Source organism: Anomalospiza imberbis, chromosome 17, assembly GCF_031753505.1.
Source record: "Anomalospiza imberbis isolate Cuckoo-Finch-1a 21T00152 chromosome 17, ASM3175350v1, whole genome shotgun sequence".
Lineage (NCBI taxonomy): Eukaryota > Metazoa > Chordata > Aves > Passeriformes > Viduidae > Anomalospiza > Anomalospiza imberbis.
In genome coordinates this window covers 15,501,292-15,523,008 of record NC_089697.1, presented here as the reverse complement: position 1 = coordinate 15,523,008, position 21,717 = coordinate 15,501,292, and the positions used below count along the sequence as shown (strand labels likewise).

Here is a 21,717-nt window from a genome sequence, read left to right as displayed (position 1 = left end):
AACACAATAGGGAGCAAGCTGTGTCCACAGTGCCCATCCTCCACCACATCCACTCCCTGCCACCAGCTGCTAGCACACCTTGTCTGAAGAGACAGAGACCAGCCACCACTGATGTGACAGCTCAAAGCCAGCACATGCTCCTCCATGGCCCTCCTGCTGCAGCTTCTGCCAGCAAATATCCTGCATTATGGATGCCGAGGTGCAAGGCTGCAGTGTGTGGAGCCAGATTTTAAAGAGAGACTCTGGAACTGGAAACTCATAGTTCACGATACCATTTTGCGAGTCTTTTCTGTGGGGTACTTTTATCTTTTTCTTCCCCAAAGGAGCAACAAAATACCAGGACAAGGTGCTTACACAGGGCAGGTGGAGCAGTAAAAGCACTGCTTTTACTCTGTGTCTTTTTTCCTGGATCTTGAAGAATGGAGCTGGTCCTGCATGTCATTCTGATGAAACACTGACGAATGCCTGCTTTGCTAAAGCCTGAGATCCTTACGCAGAGATTTAGGACAAGCGTTTCACAAACCATGGAGGTACAGGAAGCACAGGAGAGGAGCCCAGCGCCCCCAGTACCCCACCTGCTGTGCACATGCCAAGGGGTGTAAGTGCCTGGAGGGTGGGGGTGTGTCTGATAACCCTGGAGGCCTCTGGACTTCCACCCACCCTTGTGGAAAAAGCGGGTCAGCAGAGAGCCCCTGTGCATCCTCTGCGCTTAAGCTGTCCCTGGAGCTTGGGCTGCTCCTGGCATCTTGCAAGCCACGTGGAACACGAGTTCCCTCAGGCTGGTGAGTTCACCCAGGGCGCTGTGGCAGCCGCGGCTTCGCCGCCTCACAGCGAGCAGCAGAGTAATGCACAGGGCACCAGGAGCAGCCTAGAGCAGCGACCAGGCCGCTGTTTCCAACAGCTTCTCAATGGGATCGTGCTGAGAAAAAGGCAAGTCACGTTTATCACTGAGTCAGGTGAATTAAGCATTCACATATATTTGCTGAAAAAAATTATATACATCTGTAGCAAGGCTCTCCCAAGTCTGAAAGATAAGCATCCTCTAGTCACTAAATTAAAAAAATAAAAATCTGACTTTTAAATATTTTTCTTTTTATCCATGTTCAAGAGCACAGACAGTTTATTTTGTTAGCACATTTCGTGAAAGATGTATGTGTGTGAATAGCCATGAAAACCAGTCAAAATTTGGCGTTTGTTTGGGATATGATGGAAAAGAAGAAGCAGCCACTTAACGCCTTACAGTCTAAATAATCCACAGAGTATATCGGGTTGCAAAAGGGTCACAAAGTAGCAAAGAGAAGCCTAGACACTCAGAGACGTAGCATACATGTGTGCTAAGGAAGAACAAGGTATAGAGCATGCTGGCTAATTAAATAAATTTCACTTTAGACCCTGTTCCTTATGCGTGTAACCCTGGAAAAATCATCCCGTAACAAGAAATGGACTCGGAAGAGATTTCTGTATCCATTCACAGTAAGGCTTTGCAGATATATGAAGTTTTATAGCATTTGTATTTTAAGGATTTAGGGCAAGTACATGTTCTTCCACTGAATAAAAACAAAGTTAGTACTTAAAAGGTTCAAAAATATATCAATCGTGACTTTTTTTTTACATAAATAAATTATATTGATTTTGGATTTAACAGCTGAAAAAACCCTTTCTGCTTCCACTGGAGGCAAAAACTGAACAAAATGTTAGTTAAATAGAGATAGCAGCATTTCTAAGAAATCTGTCGACAGTGATACAGTATCTATGCTACAAGAATGTTATTAAATAGACCACAATTATTGGGGGGAGGAGAACTGCATAATGATTGGCTAAATCCTTTAAAAAAATCATCCAATCCAGTAAACTCGGAATAAATTCTGCAAAAATACAAACCAACTGGTTTTTTGACCACGGGTAACAGACTTCTTTGAGATGCTAATTTTAACATGTACATAATTTATAATCCCAAATGTATAAAAGACAATGACAAAAAGCATCATAAATAAATAATGCAAACTGAAATAGTTATGTCAAAACATTTGGACCATCCGATAAATTAGCAAAACTGCAACAGAAAAAAAAAGTAAAAAATACAGTAAATTGTGACAACCAAGTGTGAAACTGATGAGTAGCACACTCCAACTCCCTCCCCGCCTGCCCTTCACTCACTGCTGCACCACTGTGGCTTTATTCAATTCTCAGACCATGAGCTGCAAGTAAGAACAACCCCAAGAGAAAGAAGAATTAAAGGAGTGAAGGGAAGGAGAAATCAGAAGAGTTGCCTGTGGAGGAGTCTCAGTACCCAGAGGTGGAGTGGGGGGCTGGCAGCATTAAAACCCGTCCATTTGAAATGCAGATGCTGAAATCATTTGGAGGATTGGAAATACTGTTCAACAGCAAACGGAATGGGAAGAAGACAAAGTCATCTCTTCACAGTCCACCACCAGAAAGTAAGAAACTCAGGCTCTGAAAGTCTCAAGGGTCCTTCTCAGAGGACTCCCCAAGGAGGGAAGCTGGCCTACAGCCTTCTCCATGTTTGCTGAAAGAACGCCGCTTCTGGGGTAAGGAGTGGAAAATATAAAAACTCAGAAAGCCTAAGTGTTCACCATTAAAATCAGTGTGGTCTGTTCATGGCTAGAAAAAAATACCTTTAGAGCACCTGTAATGCCATAGCTGAGAACTAATGCCAGAGAGGAGAACTGAAGACAAGCAGAATGATGAAGGAACTGGCTGCTACAGATACAGTAACCCCAGAAAAGTCATGCAAGTGTGCAAAACCTTTCCAGCCCAAGCTGGAAAGTTCTTGTAACTACCAAGGAAAGAGCAACTAAATTCCACATAACATAAAACCAAACGTTGGTTTTAAAAAACACAAAAGAATGTCTACATCGTTTTTTCACTCTCTGCAGTTTGTCTCCAAACCTTTGAGGTGGGGGTGATCAAGAAATTATATCACTACCAGTTATGCTTTTCCTTTCAAAGAAATGAATATATGCATTTTCAATTATTAGTTATATACTTCTGTCTATACTACTATTCTAGTAACCATGATAAAATAGGGAAATACTTTAAATCAAAAATACACATTAGCACTTACTATAGCTGTGCTTTTAGCCCAAATCTAGGCTTTTTCGTTCAGTGTTGCTGTAGACAGAAATACCCTTGTCTGTGTGTTACACCAAGAGATAAACACTTTTCTTTTGCTTTTGTTTTTTTGCTGCTTTTTCTTCTCAAAGGAGTGAGCAATTTGCGGGGGGTGACCAAGTACTGGATTTGCTATTGTTAGCTGGGATGATCGACTGGAAAAACAGAATGAGAATTCGGTGCCTCCCGTACTAGCTAGACAACACTTTTTATCTAATAAAGTGGCAAGACCCTGCAACTATTAACATGTAGTATGTCACCAGTTTTTTCTGACAGGGAATTAGGTAGATAATATTACTCATGGAAACACAGGTTTATGAAGGTGGAGCAGGGTGGGAGGGGAAGTAACAAAGAGTTTATGGGATAAGAAACTCACAAGCCACAATCTTTTTGTGTTTTTCTTTCAATGAAACAAAAGGTCTAATCGGCATCATGAGCTGCTTGGCGCTCCTCCTCTGCTGGTCCGTCCTGCTCCTTCTCTGCCCCCCCTGGCAGGCTCTGCTGCACACAGTTTTGACTGTTTGCAGCTTCTTTTTCCGGCAGTGAGACAGTTTCTGGCTCTGGATTTGCCAATTCCCCTTTCGCTTTCTTCCTCTTCCGCTTCTGGCTCTCCAGGTTCGCCGCCTCCGGGTGCCTGGTTTGCTGGATGCCAGGCAGCGCCATGCCGATGCCAGGGGAAAGGAACATGGAGGGATAGATCAGTCCAGGAGACATCCCTGGGATAAGAAATGGGTTAAAAGCTACAGGACTACTGGTAGTTATTGCGGATTCTGTCTGATTAGAAAATGAACTAGGACCAGGCTTATCTTCAGCGAGAGGTTCCTTTTTCCCATCCTGGCTGCCCTGTTTCTCCTCACTGGCCTTCTCGGTGCTGGCTGTGCCACCTTTCGTTGTGCTTGTTAACGAAGTCGGAGCAGTCGCAGTGCAAGCTGTCGTCATCGGGGAGTTGAGGAGTCCTCCCACACCGAACATCTGGGGTACGGTCGCCATGCCCGGGAGCATCATGGGCAACATGCTCAGGGTGCTCTTCACATCCTCACCAGAGGGCACTGCTGCAAAGCCAGCAGGAAACCCGACCAGCCCAGTCAGAGGGATCCCTTGCATATTTCTCATGTTCTGAAGTCCCACTAGATCCATCCCAGCAATCAGTCCATTCATGAACAGTGGTCCCATTCCAGAAGAAGAATCTGCTACAACACCAGGGCCTTTAAGGAGTTCATTTCGGGGCCTCCTCCCTCTCCGGCGCGGCCCAGTGTCCCGGAGCACAGGCTCGGTGAGGATGCGATTGAATTTGTTTTCGGGTAAGTAGCCCTGAAAATGAGACATAACAGAGAACACCCGAGAGTTACTATGGCAGCAAAGGGAATCTGGCTTGTCCGTGCCCACATCTGTGTCCCAGACGGTGTTGGCACAGAAATACTTGCCTACATGATATGGAATTTGAGAGGTACACACAACTTTTCCCCAAGAGATGCTGCCAAATGCAGAACACCCTTGCTCCACCCTGGCAGGATCCTGCACTCTCAAATGCTCAGGGAGGGGAGGAGGAAGCATGTTTTTACCCTGTTTTTCACCCCAGCCCTCAGCACCAGCTGCTCACAACGCGAGAAGCACCGGGGCAGCGCGGTGTCAGCTGCCCACTCGGCTCCCTGCCCAGCTCTAATTGTGCCTTCAGCAACAGGTGAAAAAATCCTCTTTGAGATGGGAAGGGCCAAATTTTCAGTGCTCTGGAGGACAGCAAAGCTAATGGGATGACACAGAGAGTGGGCATGCTGTCTGAGGAGTTCCTTGTCAGAGCTTCACGGAGACGCCAGGGAGCATTCAGAAAGCTCTTCTGACAGAAGAGACATGGGACCAAAACACAGCAGCCAAAAGTGGGTAAGACCATCTGATTACACAGAGCAGTGTGGGGGGATCGACAGCACAGCTTAACACTCCTGTTTTCAGCATCCTCAACATTGACATTTAAACATTTCCCTTTGTGGTTCCCTTGGGTATCAATATCACCACTCTTTGAACCATTTAGAATAATAAATTTAGGTAGGAAAAGTATTTCCTGTTGACATCTGTAGTGCAGAAACGTGAATTAGATGTGCCTGGCAGTCTGTTCAGCACAGCACCTGCCCAAGGAGGGAGAACCTTCTGGGAGCATCTCCCATTGGCACGTGGGAGAAGCTACACAGGGCCATGAGTGCCCCTGGGCTCTGTGGGGCAGCCAGCCCCAGCTCCTGCTGGCCTGAGTGCCCGGAGCTGCTGGCCATCCTTCTGCATCCCTCCCCTACCAGGATGGGTATGCATTCTCCGAAAGCTCAGTGTCCATGGCGTGGGAATGATCAGGGGGATGCAGCCACTGGAGCAGGGCACAGGAGAGGTGCCCAGGCAGCGCCAGGCACACAGTGGTTTCTGTGGCAAAGAGACCGTCCCCTCAAGTCAGGGGAAGGAAGAGCTGCCAGCTGACCCGGGGCTGGTTGCCCAGATGGGGCCCTGATGCCAGCCTGGACACAGAGCCATTTCCTGGGCAGTGGGACAGACCACGTCAAATCTCCAGCGCTAAGGAAAAAACAATCTGAGAGCAGTACAAACCTCTAAGATTCACCAACAGATTCACCCTCCAGCCCTCTGCAAGGCTGTCACACAAACCCCCGCAGCCCAAAACCAGGTAGCGGGTGAGAGGGACTACAGGGAGAAGTCTGGATAAGGCCAGCCTGTGGGGCAGGGCAGGACGATCTGGCAGTGTCAAGCATGCTGGAGAGGGAGAGCGCTCCTCCACAAGCTCTGCCACACACCGGGGCAGGGATTGGTGGGTGGACAGGGTGGATGAATGTGGCACAGGAGACTCCGTCCTGCCCCTCTCCCTGCCTGCGTCTGACCCTTCAGGCCTGGTGACCTGCGGGGCCTTCGGTGGGCCCACGGCTGCACAGGCAGAGCTCACAGGAGCTGATGAAAAGCATCAGCTAGAGGTGTTTTTGAAAATTTGACCCATGAGAATGTTTGTCCACACCCTTCTGTCCAGCTCCTAGGGCATTCCTCTTGCCCCTGGTACCCTAAGCATCCCAAGGCTCTGCAGCCAGGCATGCTGAGCCCCGCTCCCGGGGCACTGGCCCCCTCTCTGTGGCCTGGCCACGGGGCTGGTGGTGGCACGGCCCAACCTCCCACTCTGCCCCGGTGCTGCAGCCATCCCCTCCCACACGCCCAGCCCAGGGCCTGCCTCGCAGCTCCCAGATCCTCACTGGAGAAAGGTTGTGGGGATGGGGAGGGGAAAAAAAAAGATGACATGATACAGATTTCTCCAAAAGCTCTAACTTACTGAAAGCTTAACAATGTCAGCCCAGTCAGCTGCAACAGCATACTCCAAGTTTGCATCAAGCCACCTTGGCAATTCCTTCAATGCTGGTGCCGTGGCTCCCCCTAACTATAAAACACAGCAGAAGGATGACCTCTATTGCAGAGAGAGTTATGTAAAATAATACAAAAAATATGATTACACTTCCCCTAGCTTCTTGCTTTGGGCTGCAATTTGGCTGGAATGGAGACTCTTGCCTTGCTACACTTGCCTTTCTTCAGGATTTGGTGACACACAGCTCAGGGAGAAAAGGCAGGTTCAGCCTCTGTGGCCCAGCCCACTGCCCTCCCAGGTACCAGTGATGGGGACAGAGCTTCAGTAAAAGCCATATTTAGAGCTGGCAAAGTCCCCAACTCACCTAGGAAAGGCCAGCATGGGGGTAACAAAGGGGAACACAGATGTGCCTGAAACAACATTTCTGCCTCACTCTTTAGTTTTGCTTTTAGATGTGATTAATGTCACATCACTTTCTGACCTTGTACAGTCCTGGGTGTGTTTAAGAACTAATTTCGGTGCAAAGTACTCCTGAACTCCCCTTCTTGTTTTCAGAGAGATGAACCTCAGTGCCCTGGAGATTAAACTGCAGACGAGTAAATCCAAGCTCCTTGCTCAGAAAGCAAGAAAAAGCCCTTCCAACCCTCAACTTTCTACATGCCCAGCAGTGGGATGGGTATTGGTGTGCTCTGGCCTGTACCTCATAAGGAGGAACAAACCAAAGGTATTTGCATGGCAATGTTACAATTTGTGGCATAGTGCAATGAACTCAAGGGGAACAATCAAATCCAGGATGGGAGGCACATGACAGGACTGTGCTGAGGGTGGCTTTAAAGCCAAAGGCTGTACCCCATTGCCACTGAGGGTCTGTGCCCCCTGGCAAGGGACTACACTCCCACATCCCTTACTTCACACAGTCAGTCACTTATTTCACAGGTCTGCATGTCCCCGGGCACACATGTGTCACAGGATAATGTAGATTAGAGACCTCTTTCAGACTTTTGTCTCATCCATAGGCTTCTCTGGATAATATCTCCCCCACAGGTGAGCTCAAAGTTTGCTAAGCATTTTGGGACACTGAGGGCAGAGCACAGAAGAGGCCTTTGCTTACCCGCCGTCCGGTACCCTTATGTACCACCGGCACTCGCTCCTCTCCCGTCAGAGAGCTAATGTCCAGTTTGTTGGGGTCCTTGCAGCGCTGCCTCCTCTGCTTGGGCTTGTCTGAAAAATTCTGGAGTGCAAACAAGACAATGTTAATGAGACTAGATGGCTTAATGAGCCTGACTGGCTACAAGCCCTGCAGGACAGCAGCATGGATGGGCTCTCAGGGGACAGGGAATCCCTGCAGGCTGGGGCAGGAGCAGCACCAGCAGCACAAATTGGTCCGTGTCACAGGACCAGCTCTCAAATGAGCAAAACTGATATAAAGGGGTCTCCAGTGTACCCCACTTAGAGCGCTTTAGCCCTTTCTAACTCCCCTCCACTCCTGACACTGCAGGTTCTTATACATGCATCTGTAAACAGGACACTGCATACAGCCAGTAAAGAGAGAACAGGTCTGTGTGTGCCACTTGTGTCACTCTCATACAGCCACCTGCTTCTCACCAGCCCAGCTGTGCTGTGTTTCCTTCTTTTAGCTGTTTTAACCACAGAGATGCTGCACCATGTTTCTTTGGGATCAGAGCCCTCTGGAACTGCAACCCACCGAGTTACAGCCAAGTCACTACACACCCACTGTCGATGTGCCTGCAGGAATGGAGCATTATAACAAACAACAGCGCGGATTCCTGAGAGTCAGAAAAAGACCCTGAGTGCAGTTCATCCTTTGAACTGAGCTACTGCAGTACCCCAAAGCCCCTCTCAATCCATCCTACACGGAGAGAAGAGATCCTGCAGGGCTGGCCTGGGGCTTTCTGGGAGCAAGAGCTTCACCAGAGGCATGGTCAGACTGGGCAGGCTCCAGTACCTCCCTGGAAGGCAAGGGTGTTGTGAGTCTGGCCCTGGGCACACAGCTGGGTGTGTCTCTGGACTTTGAAAAGCAAACGCCATCCCGCTGGGCAGATGTTGGGCTCCTCACCTCTCATCTCTAACAAGCTCTAAAACGCTGATGTCTTGCCTATACTTCAAGCTCCGGGAAATAGACCCCTGCCTCAGGCACATGATCCTCCAGGACCAAGATGCACAGTCTTTTCTGTTTTACCACCACATTTCTTCCTGCTCTGTTTCATGGCCTGTGCTCTGCCTAACACATGGTCTAACAGGTTAAATAAGCTGAAACCTGTAGCAAACCAACCTGTGAAACCAAGAGGGGGAGGTTTATGAGAGAGCAGGAAGAATCAGACAGACTGTACCTCACTCTGAGCCACTGCTTTCTAAGAGCATCCATGGCCACATGGCCACAGCCTGTAAGCCTCCAACAGAGCCTCTGTGGCCTGGCTCTTAAAGAGAGCAGGTTTTTTCTGGCCTGGGAACCTTATTTAGTACAACAGCACTGCCTATAATGACTCCAGGTGAAAAAGAACAACATGGACAGACCTTGAGCACCTCAAATCCATTTTCTCATTTCTGTCCCCATCCATCCCTGGCACTTCTGGAACACATTGTGCATTGGGCAGATAGATGCACTGCAGCTGGAGAACTGACCTTGGGTAACAGGCTCAACTCCTGGAGGATGCCAGACAGCTCCATGCCCAGGGAGCCCTGAGGGTACTGACAGTGCCCTGTCTGGACGTGTTTGTATCCTGGGGGAAAGGAGAGGAGTTCTCCAGCAGCAAGTGCTTTTCATTGCTGTACAGGGGAACAGTGCTCACCTCTTAAACATGTAATGAATCCCTGAACAGCCCCAATGAACACCCCAAATCATGTTACGAGAGAAAACATAACACTAAGGGCAACACACAAGGCAGGCACACACACACACACACACACACACACACACACACACACACGTGCCACTGAAGGCCACCCTTACTGTGCCAAAGCTGGGGACATCGAGTGTGTAGTCAGACTGCTGCCGGAGCCAGTCAAGGAGACTCTTATTCGGGACAGCCTTCTCTTGGCTGCCTGCAGCTGGGACTGGCTGTGGAGTTGAGGTAGCTGCAACCGGCCCATCAGGGAGGGGACTGTTCTGAGGGGGCTGTGGCTGCTCTTCCTGAACATCCTGCCGTGGAAGGAGGAGCAGGGACAGCCCATCAGCAGTATGCAGTGATGCAGGTGCACCCCAAGAAGCACAGCTCCCAAAGCAGGTCATTTGCTCCCACCACACAGACTAATCCAGATACTCCCAGTGCCTCTTCCTTAAATCAACACCCACCAACCACCACATTACATTTCCACTCCATCCCCAGCACTGGTGGTAGGGAGGGCAGAGAGAGCTGAGAGATGCTTCTGAACTCACAAGGAAACATTCCAATCACCAGGAAGACCAACTTCCCCTCAGATCACTCCTAAAAGTGATCTAGGGGCACTGGTCTTGCTCTATTCTTTGAGTGGATCCCAGCACAGAAGGCGAAAGGGGGTAGTAGGATCTTGTCTTCCTCATCTTCCCTAAACCTAAACATTCCCTGAGGTGGGACAGCTGCTTCTGATAATGTTAAAAAGGATTCAAACACTCCAGAGTGCTGTAAACCAGAGGGATAACTTCCCTTCCTCCCTGTAGTATCTACTCCTGCCTGGTCCTGCACAAACCAAGCTGTCCTGGAGGAAGCTGCGCAGTGTCATGGGCAGCAGAGTTTGGAGGGGTGAGCTGGGCCATGAAACAAACTGTGTTCACTGGGTTCATGCAAAAGGAGGGAGCATCAACCCACCTGCAGCCTGTTTGGAAGAGGCCTCTCCTTCAAGAAGATGAGGTCCATCCCTTCAACATTTTTCCTCCTGCCCCGTCTCCTCCTCATGGCGGCATCATCTCTTCGGAGGCTGCCATTTACAATCTGTCCAGTGACAGGATGGATCAACCCTGCCTGGAGGATGCCAGACAAGTCCATGCCCAGGGAGCTCTGAAGGGCATTCACGGTCCCCAGTTTGGGCATGTTTGTGTTCAGGGGGAAAGGAGAGGAGTTCCCTGGGGACCCATCAGAGCCTCTGGACAAGTCCACCGCTGCCTCGCGCCAGCCGTTCAGCACAATGGGTGGATGGACATGGGCTGCTGCCAGCTGCTCCAGGCTCCTCTGTTTGGCATCTCTCTCCATCTCGAATTCATAGGGTCTCCTGTGCTTCCGCTCATCTTTTGCAAAGGCAGGGCTCAGGAAACCTTCCTGTATGTAGCAAAGCCACAGAGGGTTACAGCTGCTCCTGCCCTGCCCAGGGACCACAGCTCCTCACACCAGCATTGAGCTAATGGTCATCCCTGCCTCTCCAAGGAGCCCTGAGGGATGTCCTTTCCCTGGGCATATCACATCTCTTTCCCTGTCTGGGGGTGGTGCAGGAGCACCCTCGCACACACTCAGATATCCCAAGGTGTTATAACCGTGGCTGCTCTGCCAGCTGCTGGGGCCACCAGCTCCTGTCTGTCCAATGTGACTGCTGGGGACTGGGGCACTGGCACTTGAGAGCTGGGGACTTGACAGGGCAGTGTTCCTTGCACCCCTTCCTTCGGGATACCAGTGGGATGTCTCCTTTGACCATGTCAGGTGCTCCAGTGCTGACTCTGGAAGCACCTCTAGAGCCACAGAAGCTGTAGAGCTGCCAACAGCAGCTGCCTTCCAAGGAGGGCAGCAGGGCTGAGAGCACGCGGCACTCTCCGGGAGCTATCACCAGGGGACCAAGTGGCTTAAGCCATGTGCTATACACCCCAACTGGCACCAAGGGAGCCCACTTGGGAGACTCCTGAGTACTTCTGGGCAATGTCTCACCCCAGAGTCCTGAGCCTTTCACTGCCTGAGGTCCTCCCTCACCTTTTGTACCCGTGACATTAAGACCCCATTATTGAAGGTGGGATCAGGGGCTTCTGACTCGGTAAAGCTGCTCCTGCTGCCAGTGTGGCTGGCCATGGCTGGGGCTGTCAGCAGGCTCTGTGCCTCAAACTGCTGGCTGGAGGAAGGCCACTTGCCCTTCAGGATGGCGTGGCAGATGTTGTCAATGCGGTTGATGATCACACGGTCCTGCAAACAGAATTGGATGGTGGTAAGCTAAAACTGGAATGAGTGACCCGTGTATGACATCTCAGGATTAAAGTCAAGCCCAGCCCAGGTGATCTTCGCTCAGCAAGGAACTGCTCTGGGGGCAAACATCTCCATGGCACAGGTGCTTGGGAAGAGCACCCTGGCCAGAGCATCCAATGGGGTGTGCAGAGGAGCAAGAGGCAGAGCTGGAGCTGTGTGAGCCACTGCTGGCCAGGGCTACCCAGGAACACTTTGATACAAACTGTGTTCATTTGAACCTCACCTTAGGCCACTCGGAGAATGAGTAAAGCGTCTTCTCCTGCAGCAGCTGGGCAATGGTTGGTGCCCGGGCATCCTGAAGATCATCAATCTCCCCAGGCAGGACAGAAACACAGTTCTTGTTCTCTTCCACCAAGTACTTCTCTGGACCATCTAAAAAAGCAAGGGAGAATAGAACCCACCACCACCCTGCCTTTCTTCTTGTCTAGAGTTGGAGAGTATCTCCTCACACATTCCCACCCCAATGCCCAGCTAGCTCCACAAAGGTCCCAAACAGTCCCTAAGTCTCCAAGAGAAGCAGCAGACTTGGATCAGGGCAGGCAGCCCAAGCTGCTCAGGAAGGAACATAATTCCCCTGAGCTGAGTTTGGGGGGTTTGAATTGCAGTAGCCCCCATGCGTGGCCATTCCCAGGTGGGTGAGAAGGAGGGCATATGCTTTTCCAAAGGGAGCTGCCCAACAGGCAGTGCCCTCTGCCAGAAAGGGAAAGGCATCCTGCATTCCATGGCATGCTCTTAGCAGAAGGGCTGCTGGGGCTCAGGGTGGAGAGTTCTGGTCAGCTCTACTGGCAAATGCAGCCCCCAACACCTTTTGCTCCCAGTTGCAACAGCTAAAGGGACCTCAGATCCTACAGATGGGAGGCTGGGCAACCCCAAGGTTTGGCTCTGCAGGGAGGACAGCAGGTCCCTCCCACCATAGCCAGAGGTGACTGTGAACCTGAGGGAACTCTCAGGACATTACCTTGGCTCTGGTTGCTGCTGACTTTCTCCCCGTCATCTCTCTTCTCACACTCTTCTTGCTTTATGCCCTGAGGCTCAGGGTGCAGGGTCTCCATGCAGCCTGTCTGCCCCTCAGCACCTTGCCCCAAGGGTTCCCCCCTGACACAGGGGGCCTCTGCCCCGTGAGCCCCCGCCTGAGGCAGAGGTGTGGGCAGGCTGAAAGGCTGGCTCTGAACCTGGCCTGGTGAGTGCTGCTGGGTGCTCTCCTCATTCAAGCCACAGTCCTCCCTGGCCTCTGCCCCGGGCTCCCCCGGACCCAGGGACTCCCTCTCGCCATTTACTTCTTCTGGGCAAGTGTCCTCAGGTGTGGGGAGACCAGAGCTCTGCTCCTCACCCCCCAGTTCATGAGCCTCGGGGTCGAAATCAGCCCTGGTCCTGGGACCATTCAAGCCTTCCACGGCATCTGTTGCTGCCTCAGAGTTATCATCATCCTCTTCTTCCTCCTCATCTTCCTCGCTGTGGCTCTGACTTGGCCCCGACTTTGCCTCCAATCCTTTCTCCTGCAGCAGACTGATGAACCTCTGCTCAGGAGGAACCTTTAGTTCATAGTTATGGAGGCTGGGACTGTAGAGCCCCACACTTAGGACCCTTTCCATGGTGCCATGCTCGGGCAGCCCTGCCGCTGGGCTGGCAAGTGCTCCTTTCTTTTCCAAGCCTTTGCTGAGTTTGGCTGGGGCACTCTGTGAAGGATTGCTCTCAGGAGTAGAAGGTGAAGGCTCAGCTTCCTCATTCTGATTGTCCATTTGGTCAGAGACCACCTGCAGACCCTCTAGGAAGGGAACCTCTCTCATGGCATCTGCATCGCAGCTGGACGGATCCTCATCCCCCTCCAGCTTGCCCTCAGAGAGTTTGGCGACGCTGCTTCCGACATCTGTGCAGCTTGGGCTGTCCCTGGCGAGGGAGCTCTGCTCGCTGGGACAGGCCTTCTCGTCGTACATCATGCACACCAGTGAGTCTGGCAGCGAGCTCTCGTCGTAGTTACTGGAAATGATGTCCCGGACTTCAGACATGAATGTTTCACAGTGTGCGTCCAGTGGGCTGCCCCCAGCCTGGGACATGGTGCTGTCCACAGTTTCTAGCTTGATGTGACTCTCGGCTTCATTCTCCAGGGTTTCACAGGACTGGTCCATCTGGCTGTACACGGGGGAACTGTAGAGTTTGGAGTTAGACTGGTAAAGGCAGCACAGGGTTTCTGGGCCTGGGAGCCCTGTTCTTTTATGCTGGGCATAGTTTCTGTATGCGTCTAAAAAAGACAGCTGGGGGTCATTCATGATGTAGTAGTCAGTGCGGTTCAGGCCGTGCTTGGCAGTGCCAATCAGCAGGTCCCGGTCGTGTTTGCCACACTCCCACCACACGGGCAGGTAGAGGCTGGGCTGGCACAGCTTGAGGCGCTCGTGGAGCTGCGGGCACTTGAGCACCTGCTCGCGCACCTTGCGCAGCAGCTCAATGCGGTACAGGGTCCTGGCGGCTCGCTCCTCCGTGATGGGCTCCACGTAGATGTCAGGGTCTGGAGGACCTGCAGCAGGGACAGCAAAGCCAAGGACACATTATTTGGGCTGGAAGGAGTTCCTCAGAGGCAGTGACGAGCAAGCTCAGTTTTTTAACCTTGCTCATACTGCAGGTGAGGTGGGGCCAGTGCTTGTAGCCACTGTTGAGGCCTCATTTTCCAGTCTCAGTACCTTCCAGTCATATCCCACCAAACGGACACAGGGAGTAAAACCTCCTGACTTGAGCAGCTGGATCAAGAGTGGCACCAGCTGCAGAGGATTTCAGAGTCTTGTCTGAGCTCTGCTCCATCATCACCAGCAGTGCTGGAGCTGCCTGGACCTGCAGGCAGAGCTGCTCCCAGCACTCTGAGCCTCTGGTAGCCCTTCAGCCCATTGTCAGGGAAGGGCAGCTCGTGTAGTTCTGATGAAGAACACCTACCTAAGGCACAACACAAACACACACACACACACAAGGAACTGTGCCTAAGACCAGACTCCATGACAGATCGGAGGCAAAATATTTTCTGCTGTTGTTGGAAACAAATCACTTTGTGCCTAAATAGCCTCCAAGGAGCTTTTCATCTGTCACGTTCTGTCTGGTGCCAATGTAGGACCTCTGCAGAGCACTCAAAGAAAACAAATGCCCTGTGTATTGACCAGGCTTCCCGAGCCTCCTGCAGTGGATCCAGGCTCCATTTATCGTGCAGCAGAGCTCCACAGTCAGCACAGGCATAGATGGAGAGGACTTTGTCCAATGGCAGCAGAGGGATGCTTGGAGAGCAGCAATACAGCTCACCCAAAAATCCCCCAGCTCCAGCATGCAGCTGTGCTTTGTGTGTGCTGCTCCTCAACTTGTCTCTCACATACAGAGGGTGCTGTCTTGGATAAAACTGGTTGTGATTTCCTGTGAGAACTCCAAGAGGTTTGTGAGAGCAGGGGCAGGAGTCCACAGGGCTGCTCTATGCTCCCACTGTGCCAGGGAGGCACTATGTGATGGGGACAAGGCAGCCAGAAATGCATGACTGCTGCAAGCCCACGGCCTGCCAACTGTCCCCCTGCTTCTAGCTGTCTCTGAAGCTCTTCCCTTGCTCTCCTGCTCCACGAGAGCAGTGGGGTCCCTCCATAGGCCATGCAATTTCCACTCACCATCCTCTTTCCACAAAGGGAGACCACAGACATTCTTGCACATGGCCACAAAGCTGTAGAAGTACTTCTCCAGGCTCTCATCCGTCTTCTTCTCCAGTCGCGAGATGGCTCGGAACTGGGCCCAGTCAAAGCTTTTTCTCTCTTGGTCATAGATAACCCCAAAGGAGGAGACAGTGCGGTAGAAGTCTGCCTGCTCCCTCCTGGTCCACCTGTAGAGCAGAGAGGAGATGGGAACACCACTGAGACATGTTCTGGGCCCAGAACAGGCAAAGCACCAGGCAGAGAGGCTCAGAGAGCACTGTCTAGTTCCTGACCAACAGTTTTGAGGGAGGTGTCAGGAGGAGCACACTGGGGAGACCACCACAGCACAAGATGCTCTGCCCTCTGGTGCACAGGGCGGAGGAGCAGAGGCCACGGGCCCTCTAGCACTCAACTGATTGCTGAAAAAACCCTCTTGGCTGCTTCAATAAATCCCTGAGTGCAGCTATGCGCTGTGCTGCCAACAGGGAGGCACAAACCTATCCCATCTACTCCCTTCCTGCTACACCAAGCTGTTTGACTTCCATAGAAAGGTCAGTTCTCTGTACCAGGAATTACAAAGGAAAGATATGCAGACATAGTTCTCATCCAGCCTCTTCCAGAAGGAAATTGAGACTGGGACTTGCTGCTGTAAGGGTCCCAGTAACAAACACTACCCACCTTACTGACTCCTGTGGACTCCTGAGGGTCACCCCCTACCCAGCAGAGGAGAGCAGCAGTGCTGAGGGAGGAGTTCAGTCACAGCACTCTTAGAACACAACCTTCATGCTGTCTTGGACCCTCTGAGCTCTCACTTTGTGGGGACCACTCAAAGGACACAGATGGTGAAGTGTCCTGGGCAAATACTGGCCCGGGCAGAGCCCAGAGAAACAGACACAGAGAACAGTCTTGGGTGCACACAGCAGGGCAAGGGCAGAAAAAGTGGAGCACTGAGGCCTGACGAAAGCTTCCAGTCAAATCTCAGCCTCTGAATTGCAGCTCTGAGCCAGCACCAGCAAGCACCTGAGACATGTCAAAGGAAAGTAGACAGGGTGACAACACCCACTGCACTCTCCAACTGCCCAAAATACACCTGGGCCAGCATTGCCATCCCTGTTCCCAGGGGATGCAGTCATGTTTCATTTCAAAAATGAGAACAAGAAGAAAGTTAATTAATAAATATATTAATGATCCAAATCAAGGAGCTCAATGGTGAATTTTTCAAAAGGCCTCAAATTAAAGGCTAGTGGAAAACTCCTGTAAGGCAATCTCCCCTACAGAAAGCCCAGAGAATTAAGGAGCAGGAGATACCAGGCTGCTGTGATGTCCACAGCACAACCATTGATGCCCCCACCTCGAAGAGGGGATGGTACAACTAGAAGTAGTCTAGAAAAAGAGGAAAGGGAAGGTGGCTGGAGCAGCTTCTACACAAGGAGGCCAAGAACAGAGCACAAGGCAGCACACATGCCATGTGGTTACGTGGGGTCCTGCTGTAGGGACAGGTTCACAGAAGGCAAAGCCATTGAGGGCTGGTGACCAGAGAGAGTCCCAGTCCCAGGGTGGCATGGGATACTGGCAGCAGCAACGGCAGCAGCACCACCCTGTGCACACCCTCCTAATGGCTGCAGAGAGCCACTCAGGGTGCTGGGACAGTCCCAGCCCCCTCCCACTCCCTGGGACACAAATGAAACAGGAGCAGAGCACAACCAGGGTACGTCACCACTGCGCTCCAGAGGCCACGAGCAGGAGGCAAAGCCAGTGATGTGAGAGCCACAAATGTTGGAAGGGCACTGCCACGGGCTGTGACAGTGCTCATCTGCCACCCTCACCCACAGTGTGTCCCAGGGACACAACCCTCCTCTGCTTGACCCTGAAGAGCTGTCCCCTCATGTCCTTTCAGTGGCACCACCCGCTACCCATGAACTCCAGTTTGCAGTGGAGGCTGCTTCCCGGCTGGGCAGCAAGGCTCCCATGGCTCAGAGCATGCTCCCTGCCCAGCAAGGACCCATGTGACTCCACGCCCTAGACAGCTGGCAGCACAGACAGCTCTGGTGACATTTACCTGGGTCAGTTCTGGGGGTCAAGGAATTCAAGTGGGCTAAATCAGCTTTGTAAAGGCTCCTCTGCTGCATTACCTTTTCTGCATTTCTTTGTTCACTGAGTCCATCTCAGAGGCTCTCCGGAACATCTCATCCTGCAGCCAGTAGCCATGGTTACCAGGCACCAGCATCTCGGGGCGGGGAGGCAGCTCCTTGCGGTTGCAGCGCTGGTAGACAGTGACGAGTCGCCGCAGTCTGGCCGTGAGAGCAGAGGAGACAGGCCAGCAGGATCTGTCTGAGTCGGAGCCATCCTGGGCTTCAAACATCAGCAAGGACATTAGTATTTAGCACACACGCAAAGCCACAGGTTCCCACATCCTCTGGCAAGCTCAAAGAGCTTCCTCCCACCTTCTGCCTTCCATGGGGAGCATGAGCGATCACAGTCATCAGTAGGGGGCCATGTGACCATCCCTGGGCCTGCTGGCTCACAGCCTCACCATGTCTTAGCTTCCTTCAGAGAGAGTCCAGAGCCTGAGATCAGGGTAGGAATGATGGCTCCAGGCCAGGCCATGCATGGGAGAAGACTGCAGCTCCCTGCTCAGCAGTGGGGCCAGCCATCCCACGGCATGTGCCAACACTGCCCACTGCAGAGACCTCACGTGCTCATCTCATGCAGGCAACTGTATGGAGAAGAGCAGACTAATGGCTCCCAGTTATCCTGGGTAGCTTTGGCTGGAATCACGCAGAACCCTGTCTGCCTACCCATGGGTCACCTGTGAGTCTGTGCATGAGGGCTCCTGCCCAGGCTGAGCTGCCTCACCCACTAACGCAGAGCAGCATGTCCCTCCAACCCAGCAATGTGTTCCTCCCACCAAGCAGTGCCTGGGGTAGCACTCAGGCTCGGCTGTGCCACATCAAATCCTGGGAAGCCATGGACCACACTGCAGGAGACATGGCCTCACCTGCCGCTGGCTCGTCCCGCTTCTCACTGGCTTCACCCACCCCAGCAGCCACGATGTCCTGCAAAAGGAAACGATCAGAGAGGGCTCAACCCCACACAGAACCCCCTGCAGACACAGCCTACCCATCCCTGGCAGGGTGCAGGGTGGTGGGATGGGCAGGGTAGTGTGTCCAGTGCCCTCGGGCTGCAGATGCGGGCTGTGCTCAGCACACAGGAGCAGAGGTGACAGCTCAGAGAGGCCATTTTGGGCCTGGAGGGAAAGATCACCACAGTGACGGAGGCTCTAGTGCCACTGCTCAGGACAGTTGCAGTGTGACTGCCTCCACTGTTCAAACAACCCTTGCACTCTCCTGTGCTGCCTCGTTCCCTGATCTTCCTCTCCCCAAAAGCCGTTTCTTTTGGGACATCCCTGACTCCTCTGCCAGGGCCCCATGTGGCTCCTGAAGCCAACCAAGACTGAGAACCAGCATTCCTGGGCATCCCCAGCCCTCAATACCCCTCAGCTCCTCACCAAGAAGATGCTGCCCATGCCCACAGGTAACACAGAGAAGCACAGCAGAAGCTGTGCTCCAGGGAGCAGAAGCAATGAACACAAGATGGGACACAGACAAGGCAGACCAGCCATGCTAGCTCCCTGCTGCCACGCAGCAGAGTTCATGGAGCCAAGCCTGCACCGCAGGGCAGGCTGGGCAGCATCAGATATGTATCTAACACTATGAATCCCACTCACCTCCTGTTTTGACAGCCCCTCCAGCTTTTCTCCACTGTTCTCTTCTTTTTCCACGATGCCCCTAGGTGAGAGAGTTAACAGTCCCTGGTAGTGGCAGCACAGCCCCTGTGGCTGTGCCAGTTCTCAGCACCAAGAAGCAAAGAATTGGTGCTCATGCCATCTCTCCCCCTCGTACTGGGGACCAGCTCCATTCTGCCCTCCCCTCTGCGCTCAGAAGCACAGACTGCTCCCTCCCTCCACTGCACTGCCCCAGGAGAGAGCCAGGTTGCTGTGAGAGCTCGGCTCCATCCCCTGCCCACCTTTCGGCAGCATCCTGTGCCCCATCGCTGACGCCCTGCTCGGCAGAGAGCAGCTTCTCATCTGGCATGCCCACCTTCTCCAGGAAACACAGCGCTGGGTCTGCCCGCATGGCGTTGTACCGCTCGTAACCTGCCACACCCAGGACAGACAGACAGCACAGAGCAAGGCCTGAGCCTGGTGCACAAAAGCCTCCTACTCCTGGGACTCCTGACTGAGCTCCCCACCTGACTGTCACTCCCTCTGCCCTACCAAGAGAGTAATTCTCACTCCCAGAAATTCACAACACTTTCCCAAAAGCTGCTAATGGCTCTGCAGCCCCTGGGTGGCAGGCAAAGGGAAAGGTCAGCCTTCCCATCCCACCCAGCAGCAACACGGACACCACACAGGGTGCAGCTGGGGCAAACAGCCCCGTGTCTCCTGGAAGCTGCACCGGGACTCCATGACGAGGCCAAGAAAAGACCTGTGCCTTTCTCCTTGCCCTCACACAGCAACTGCACACTGCTCCTGGCAAACCAGAGTCTACCACGACGTCTGGCATGGCCACCCTGGGCACCGTGGGGTGCCTGTTCCCCACCCAAACATGCTGCTGGCACCTGGGGAGAGCTGTCCTGGCCCTGTGTGGCTGTGGAGTGTGGCCACAGCTCTGTCCCTTGCACTGACACGACATCCCATCCAGCACCAGAGGTCCTCATTCCCCCACACACCAGCACCCACCAGACAGCTGGGTACACACCGTGCTTGAAGACGCCGATGAGCAGGGATTTATCGGCTTCGGCATTCCACCAGTCCACTGGGATCTCCACGTAGTCAATGTCTGGCAGCAGCACATCCAGCTCCCTGTGGCAGACACAGTATGAACATCCCTCTCCCACCCTCAGCAGACACTGAGGGGCACTGGACACTGCTCAGAAGGGATGGGGGAGGCAGGAGCCGTCGCTTGCTGGCTTGGGAACAGCTAATGAACACTGGCCTGGGGCCCCATCATGACATGGGTACACATCTTCCTGGGGTCAAAGAGCTGGAGCTTTGGTTCCATCACAACCTGCTGCCCTCCTGCTCCTCTTTCTACAGGGCAGTGAGTGCCTCCAGCCTCTCTCCACCCTCCCCACTCAAGTCCTCTCCAGAGGACTGTGATCCCGTCTGACCCGAACCGCATCTCTAGGGGTAACAACACTTCACACCTACCAACCCCAAAAGAACAGTGTCTCCCCACATACACGGGTGCTGATGGAATTGCGCTGGGGAAGGCAGCAGCCCCTTCTTGGGGAAATTAAGCTTTCAAGCTCAGCATATCATGCTTCTCTGAGAAGCACTGAGAGCTGAGTCTTCTCAGAAAGGTCAAGAGCTGGCAGGCTGCAGGCTCAGTGCCATTATGGAGCCTGCGGGTCCCACTGTTCCCAGTGCTGGGAGGGACTGCAGGCCACAGCGATGGGGCATGGTCTGCTCTGAGGCCTGGCCCTGAGACTGGGAGCAGTCTCTGTGGACTCCCACTTTGGATCTGCCCACTTTGCCCATTTGTCAAGCAGCACACAGAATCATTTTCCTGCAGGGTGTCCCTGTAAGTCCCCACCACCCCCAGGCTGGTGCTACAGACTCAGAGTTGCCTCAGCAGGGCTGCTCTGGCTGCAGTCTCTGCACAGGCAGGGTGGCTGCCTGAGGGTGAAGTTTTGCCTGAGGAAGACCTGGGGTCTGATTCATCTGGAGCTGCAGAGAGCCCAGATGTGGCTGGGTCAGATACCTGTGGCAGCTCTCAAGCCCAAGAAGCCTTGCAGGGGTTCACCATTAGGTCCCTACCTGGCAGGGGTGCCCTCAAAGGCTTTATCCGCAGCCTCCCCCAGTACTTCAGCCTTCAGGTAGTAGAGCATTCGTACCCGCAGCAGAACCCTGTCCCGGGGGGCAGAGAGGTCAGCAAAGCCAGCGAAACCTGCTCGACACCGTGTTTTCCCACATGGAAGGACCCCCTTCCATAAAGCAGGGTGACCATGCAGTGTCATGCCATGCTGCCCAGCCCTGTGACCCGCTGGCCGGAGGGTCGCTGCTCAGGACATGGCTTCCATGAGCTGGAGGAGAATAAGGGCGGTCCAGCAGTGGGAGCATGGTGATCCTTTGTGGGCTGTGAGCCCTTCTCAGCTCCCTCCCACCCTCCCAACACTACAGGCCCTCAGCCCACTGTTTCCAATGAGCCAATGTGGGCTCCTGCAAGGGGGAATGGTTTTAAACTAGAAGAGGAGAAATTTAGATTAGATGTTAGGAAGACATTCTTCACTCCGAAGGTGGTGAGGCCCTGGCACAGGCTGCCAGAGAAGCTGTGGCTGCCCCATCCCTGTTCAAGGACAGGTTGGACAGTGCTTGGAGCAACCTGGGATCAGGTAAGGTATCCCTGTCCTTGGCCAGGGTAATGTAATAAAATGT

The 21,717-nt window shown here is 53.0% G+C and overlaps 1 protein-coding gene across 11 annotated transcripts in view; it reads right to left on the bottom strand.

Moving 5' to 3' along the window:
- Positions 1–1,492: 1,492 nt before the first annotated feature.
- CHD6 (chromodomain helicase DNA binding protein 6) overlaps positions 1,493–21,717 on the bottom strand; it is a 98,290-nt gene continuing 78,065 nt past the window's right edge. For 7 of the 11 annotated variants that reach the window (XM_068208166.1, XM_068208167.1, XM_068208168.1 and 4 more), the window contains 15 exons: positions 21,100–21,189; positions 20,039–20,142; positions 19,305–19,434; positions 19,006–19,066; positions 18,277–18,334; positions 17,411–17,630; positions 15,258–15,466; positions 12,587–14,140; positions 11,852–12,000; positions 11,362–11,568; positions 10,276–10,722; positions 9,441–9,629; positions 7,581–7,700; positions 6,440–6,544; positions 1,493–4,443 (listed from right to left, as the gene is read on the bottom strand). In XM_068208166.1, the coding sequence (XP_068064267.1) occupies positions 3,553–4,443; positions 6,440–6,544; positions 7,581–7,700; positions 9,441–9,629; positions 10,276–10,722; positions 11,362–11,568; positions 11,852–12,000; positions 12,587–14,140; positions 15,258–15,466; positions 17,411–17,630; positions 18,277–18,334; positions 19,006–19,066; positions 19,305–19,434; positions 20,039–20,142; positions 21,100–21,189 (4,534 nt within the window). In that variant the 3' untranslated portion in view covers positions 1,493–3,552. The remainder of the gene's footprint in view (positions 4,444–6,439; positions 6,545–7,580; positions 7,701–9,440; positions 9,630–10,275; positions 10,723–11,361; positions 11,569–11,851; positions 12,001–12,586; positions 14,141–15,257; positions 15,467–17,410; positions 17,631–18,276; positions 18,335–19,005; positions 19,067–19,304; positions 19,435–20,038; positions 20,143–21,099; positions 21,190–21,717) is intronic. The other 4 variants (XM_068208173.1, XM_068208178.1, XM_068208176.1 and 1 more) reach the window with 3 other exon arrangements.